Source organism: Morone saxatilis, unplaced genomic scaffold, assembly GCF_004916995.1.
Source record: "Morone saxatilis isolate NCDOM2014 unplaced genomic scaffold, NCSU_SB_2.0 Contig18, whole genome shotgun sequence".
In the NCBI taxonomy this organism is placed as follows: domain Eukaryota; kingdom Metazoa; phylum Chordata; class Actinopteri; family Moronidae; genus Morone; species Morone saxatilis.
Genome location: NW_023339740.1, coordinates 29,328,686 through 29,335,507, shown reverse-complemented (window position 1 = coordinate 29,335,507; position 6,822 = coordinate 29,328,686). Strand labels below are relative to the sequence as shown.

The following is a 6,822-nucleotide window of genomic DNA, read 5'->3' as shown; positions in this document are numbered from 1 at the left end:
AAAGAGACACCAAACAACCACAAATAGATGCAGTTTCTGTCAGTTTGGTCCAGATGCTGTAATCATTAGCACTATTAGCATTATGATCCCTATAACAGAGATGTCTGCACCCCACCATCCATCATCCATCCATTCACTTCATGAATTCAGTGATTCAGTATAAACATTTTATTTATCTTCCAGATTTCCTGGAATAAACACACTCTTAACCAGGTTGGTTGTGTTTCATTTCTCTCACACAAACACAGAACATACAAACTGCACACACACATTCATCCAATTACAGCGTGCTGTTTGTAACTGTGGGCAGGAAACTGTCCTACTGATGACTTCTGTTTGTGTGTCTGTGAGGATTCACCACCCATACTGACACTGATTCATTATCAGTTCCACATACGATAAGATCTGAACCTTCTTGCTGTGGGCTTCGCCACAGACACACTGTGCTGCCACAGAGCTCTGCAACCACATCTCTTATTCATGAACGCTGAGAAATGCCAAAACACTGATTGGTCTGTGTCCATAACGAGCTACCACAGTCAGAGACGTGAAGGTTCGTCTGTGAGCCTCTGAGCCAGATCATTACAGCAAACAGGAGCATTAGTGAAGAGCTGATTTCAGAACAGTGAACAATGCTGATTTATCACTTTACTTTGTGACTTTTTGACATGGGATGCCTTTCAGATTAGGCTTTACTCTTATAAACACTGCAGGCGATACAGGCCTGGATGAACTGAGGGACTGTCGCTCAATTTAAAGTAAGAATGTCCTGATAGAGTTTGCTCCTCATCCTGATCATAATGCTGAAAATCTGTTGACCAAATCCACTCTTCCTCTCCAGTATAAATACTGAAGTTCAGCAGCAGCTTTCCAACCAACAGCAGCAACTTTAGCAAGTTCAGATTGATCTGCAGAATGTCACTGAAAGAGGCACGACCACAGAGAGACAGAAAACAACCCCGAGAGACAGAAAACAACCACAAAGACAATCAGGAAGACGCAAACAAAACTCAAGACGACCACAATAAGATGCACAACGACCACAAAGGGACAAAAGGTTTTGTGTCTTTTCGTCTCTCTGCTCCGGCTGTATCTGAGAGTGGTGGGAAGGCTTTTGCATGTCTCAGGGGAGCACTGTCTCAAACTCCGTTCAAGTATAAAATAACAAACCTGGAAATTGTTAATTATTGGTAATAATCAGCCTCCGTATTAAACTGCCTGCAGACGTGTCTCTGCTCTGTTCTGCCTGGGCGATAAGAAATGTAGTTACTGCACAGAAATTACAGATGTTACCTGAAGCCAGACACCGACACCTTGGTGGTATGTAAGCTGTACGGGGCCAAGCAAAAATCTGCACTAACACTGCTTCTAAAGATCTGGCACTAAAACGCTTTAAATAATGGTACGATGTCAAGGTCCAAGTATTATTATATTATTCCTCATTTCTCTCCAAATAGAGGAAATAATGATCATTGCTTTGTGTTGATTGAAACCCTGACCTCTCACAGTGAGCCATTAGTAGTTTATAGAATAAAGTTGTTTGCTGCTTTGAGGGTGCAGAGGGAGTCAATCATCCTGGAATGGCACAGGAGGCATGTTCATTGTGTAATTGAAGGTTTGGGGGCATAGATGATCCCAGCAGTCTCTGGTTTGAATTATAATGTGTGGAGGGAAGGAAGTCATCGCAACGAGAGTGGAACAAATAGTTACTGGGAAACAGGAATTGTGACAATAACTTAGGCGCTCAAATTAATTTGGACTTGGTTTGTAAAATTCATATATTTAAATAATAATCGGATATTAATCATCAGTCATACTGAGAGCTGGGAGGGAGAGAGGGGGGACACAAAACAACCACAAAGACGCAAAACCAAAAAGATACAGAAACACAATCTAAAGAACAATCAGTAAGACGAGCTAATATGTTCTTTTGTGGCTTTAATCGATACTCTTAATAGAACAGGTTCATTAGTGTTCAAGGTCTGTTCACACTATCATATTGGGTCACTAATTGCAATGCTTTATTGATTGCACACCAGAGAGACTTATGAGGCTCTGTTTACCATTGCAAATGCAGCTACACTTTCCCAACAACCTCCTCCAGGAAAGAAATGCAAAAAGTCAATATGCAATGATAAGTTATTCACACAGTGATTCTGAAGGAATCTCTTCTTTCTTTTTGTATTGGATATCAACTTGTGAAATAGCATTTACGCATAATTTCCAGCTGTTTGTGCTCAAACTGGCGTCTGTCTCACAGCTTCTGATCTCTGCTGGAACATTATAACATCAGCACCTTTGTATTCTGTTAGTGAATCATCAGCCAAAAAAAAAAAGGTTGTGACCTTTATGCTCCCGAGTGCCTTCTCTCTCCGCTTCCCCTACAGTGCCAAGCAGTGGGCGCACTAGCTAACGTTAGCTTATAAATGGAGTCCACAACACAGAGTCCAACACAGAGTCCAAAGTCAAAGCTAACATTACTGCTAAGCTTGTGTGACACATTGTCTGATTGTGCTTTTAGCTGGATAACGATGTGCTTCAGTAAGAAAATCAACCTGAACCTATAAAAGTGAGATCTGGCGGCCCTACGTCTGAGCATCGGTCACCACCCTCGCAGCGTGTCTAAGGTTCATCGACACACAGGTAAACCTACCTGTACACTTCCTGCTGCTCTCATCTTTCTTGGAGGAGCTCATCAGTTTGCAGTTGAAGTTTTCCTCCCAGTACTCTGCGAACCATACGTTCCTCCGGTTGTTCTCCAGAGTCCGTGACGTGAAGTACGCATCGAACCCTGAAACAGGTCAACAAAACAAAAGAGCTTTACTCGTTATCGGCTTTAGCAATCAGAAACCCGCCAGCGCTCAATGTGACAGCAGCACTCGAGTGTGAAGAGTCACAACAAACAACATGTGTTTATCTGCTCATCTGCAACTTACATTTATGTAAAACATCTAAAGTGCTCTTCAGTTTCAAGAGTCTGCCGGCATCCAGACAATTCCATCATCAGATAAACGGGAAAATGGCTGAAGTCGTACTGTCGTTACTATCAGACGAGTAGTAAAGAATAAAAACATGGATGTGTACTTCATTCTGTATGATCATCAGACAACAGAAATGTGTCTTTTGCAGCTTGTTCATAAAATCTCTGCAGCAACAAACAAACCTCTCAGCACGTTTAGACTTTAACGCTGTTGATTAAATTACAAAAATTATGATTTTCATGATGTTGCTCTAAACTGGCCATTTGGCAACAGATGATAGCTCTTCGGTTCTCGTATCAGTGTGCTAAAATTATCATGTGAAGCAACAAGATGGCAAATAAAAAAATGACAACATAAGGAGGCGTCTTTTTAAAAGAAGCTGTGACCGACTCGCATCAAGCAGCACAGTAAAAAAAAAAAAAACTAAAACACAACAATAATGTTGTTTATTTCGACACTGCTATATTAAAAACATTCAAACATTACAAAACATAAGAACAATTGCCCCTTTTTCTGATCAGTGTTTTCTAATTATTCACTTCTTTTCACTCAGTTTTAACAACAGCAGCTGAGCTGCATGTGGAGAAGGCGGCTTGTTGTTAATGACCTAACCTATCAAAACGATTAAAACCAACGTGGTACCGATTGACCAGCTGTTCACTGCTGGTCTGAGCTTGTAAAATATCCTCTGTAATCTGTTTTATCAGGTTGGGAAAAATTTTATCTGTAGAAAAACTAGTACCGTCACGTTTTCAGAACTTTGGCATTGACTTGGTACCAAAGTATTGACATCAACATTGTGGCACCAGACCAGAAGTCCATCATTCAGAGGAGATTTGACACCACAGACGATGAGACATTCATCTTAGATGATGATTAGTTTGTTTCACAGTCAGTCAACACTGTTGGGCAGGAAGATGATTCACGTCTGAAACACCAAACCACCATCACGTCGTGCCTGGTGGACTGTCTGCGTAAGGCTATGTGTTTTCAGTCAGTTATATAAATAAAAAACAATAGAGGTCCAAGGATAAAACCCTGAAGAACTCCTCTATGCAGCTCAGCTCGATTTAAATTAGATACTGTTCTCTGTCCATTAAAAGGTCCAGTGTGAAGGATTTAGTGACACCTAGTAGTGAAGTCGCAGATTGCAACCAACTGAATATTGCTCAGCCTTTCCAGCGCATAGCAGAAACAACAGTGGCTATTAAAATGTTGAAAAACGCAATAGGATCGCTCTCTTTGTAGATGAAAATGTCTCGTACTAAAGTAACGAAAACACGATTCTTATTTTCAGCTGATTTCACACAAATGAAAACACACCTATAGATATTATATTATAGTAATGTGAGTTTAAGGATGATGTAGAGTGGAGGGTTGATTTACCAAGCAACAAAAAAAAATTACATAAGTTAAAAAATGTCTTGTTGGAACCTTTCTGCAGATTTAAAAACAATCCATTTTAGGGTTCCTGTTACACTGCTTTATGACAAAAGTAGAATTTTTGGCAGGACATGAAGATCTGAAGCAATGAATAGAAACTGATCTCCGGAGCAGCAGGAATAGCTCTGAACATATAACCTCTGCTCAGATCACAATGGGCTGAGAAATGTGAAGGTGGTGAGTAGGTTTCAAATCGTTTAAGTAAATTAAGAGATTATCTTTAACTAAAAACAGACTTCTATACAAGGAACAAGAAATAAGACACATTATAAACTCATGAGATCAGTTTAAAACCATTATGCAATATTTTACAGACCTCACTTTATGCTGCTGATTTATATCATTTTCCTTCAGATTGTTAATTTATGTTTCTGTGTGAATCCATGTTTGTGAGCAGTGAGTGAACGGGTATATCCTGACAAACGGTGTTGATTTTAGCCAACAATAAATTCTGTAATGGTACAAAGCTAGCTAGCTTTCTATTAGCCAAGAGCAATGCGAGGCAGGGGCATCCAGCTAGCCAAATACGCATTCCTTCATCCACATGAGGGAATATTTCCTGTTTCAGTGTGTAGAATAAGTATTTTTATGATAGTGTTGGTAGTATAGTATATGATGATTGTATTTCTGAGACTTTGGGACAAATCAAAACAAACGTGAGCCTGCTCAGTGACGTACATTTATAAACCATCCTTATCAAATCACTGCAGCCTGAGAAATGGATAATATTTCCAAACTGCATTTCTTTTTCTTTGTTGACAGCTTTGTCTCCTCCACTCTATCATTCAGATCCTCACAACAGTCAGAACAGGAAATTGAGTTATAAGGAGAGGAGTCCTTTATCTTAAGAAGTGCACTTAATCATCTCTCCATTCTCCTGCTCAGTATTGTCTCGATAGGCTCTTCTCGCTGTCAGCAATGCTGCCGCTGAGACGTCCTTGACAGCATGTGATGATGTCACTGACGCATACATTTTAATAATTTCTGACGGGCTAAAATTAGGATCTTGACCTCTAAGTTTCTCAGCGTGGAGTCAGCAGAGTTAAGACATCAGGGGAGGACGGGGGAGGACGGGATGGAGTTAAAGGCAGACATAAAAGAGAAGAATATAGAATAGAGGACAAGAGGATAAAACTTGAAAAGACTCCATTACAGTGAGAGATCTGATTCATAATTCACTCTGATGTGATCTTAGGCTGACTGACTCTGGGTGGGGAGATAGTGAGCTGCCTCCCCCCCTGCTAGGGGCAGATATTTCATCTAAGGGCATCTCAGACTTCTCGATGGCTGGCACTTCGTTTGCATAACAAAGTGAGAGCTGCCTCACCCCTTGATCACTGCCACCCATCACGTATGTGAAATAAGAAACAGATAAGAAAAGACATAGGTGTATAAGTTAAGTGGTGGTATGCAAATTTTTGTAATAAGGGGTGAGTTTTTAGTCATTGATTTGAAGGTGGTGGAGGATGTCAGTCTCTGGTACCTGATAGTTCCGGTGGGAGTGGAGGTTCCATGAGTCGTTGGGGGCTCTAAGGATGCAGCTGGAAAGCGCCTGCGTCTGCCTATTAGGGTGACGATAGGCGTGGTTTTATTTATTTGCTGGGTTAGACAGAGTTTGTTTTGGGTGGTTGAGGTGGACAGAAGTGAGGCAGATCTGAGGGGAACGTTTTTTGAAGGTAGGTGGCAATGTGGAGGAGTTCGGACAAGATAAGGAGTGGGAGAAGGTTGTGGATTGGCACTTTGAACGGTAAACAGGGTTTTGAGGTATGTTTTGTAGTCAAACTGCGGTGTTGTTGACCGGGATTCCAGTGGTGTGCTGCAAGGACCTAGGGGGGTGATGGTGTTGTGTTCATGGAGGGGGTTCTTGGTGATGATTCGAGCTGCAGAGTTCTGAACAGTTAAAGTTTCATGGAGGTATTTGTGGCGGTGAGGACCGATGTGAAGGGAGTATGGCAGTAGATCGATGCGAACAAGCTGGTATGTACAAGAAGGCGAGTGTGGTTGTGAAAGCAGGGTAGTGTCGGAGGTGATTATATATAGTTGTAGGGGTATAGATATGCATGACTTGTGGTGTAGGGTTATGATATTTTGATTGGAAAATAAATTGCGTCAAGGAGGTGTATCACCCAGACTGCTGTTAACTCCTGAGGAGGAGACAGTATGATTTGTTTGTCAATGTGAGGAAAAACTGTCAGGGGGCTTTGTGGTTTGATAAGTGGTTGATTAGTGCCAATTGAGAAGTAAATGTTTTTATCATGTTGTAGTTTGAGGGAAGGTTGGAGGAGAACCAGGATTTTGTAGTTTCAGTGAAGCGCAGTAGTGGGAGTGGTAGGAATGGTGGGGGAGAGTGGATTATTGTAGTTTTGCTGGGAGATTGGTAGAGCTGTTGTAGTGTCCA

General features: G+C 41.3%; 1 protein-coding gene across 1 annotated transcript in view; it reads right to left on the bottom strand.

Annotated features, from left to right (window-relative positions):
* The window catches only part of LOC118328771 (metabotropic glutamate receptor 7-like), a 119,918-nt gene that overhangs the window by 14,199 nt on the left and 98,897 nt on the right, over positions 1-6,822 (bottom strand). The window contains exon 8 of the mRNA XM_035662670.1: positions 2,654-2,791. Within this exon, the coding sequence (XP_035518563.1) occupies positions 2,654-2,791 (138 nt within the window). The remainder of the gene's footprint in view (positions 1-2,653; positions 2,792-6,822) is intronic.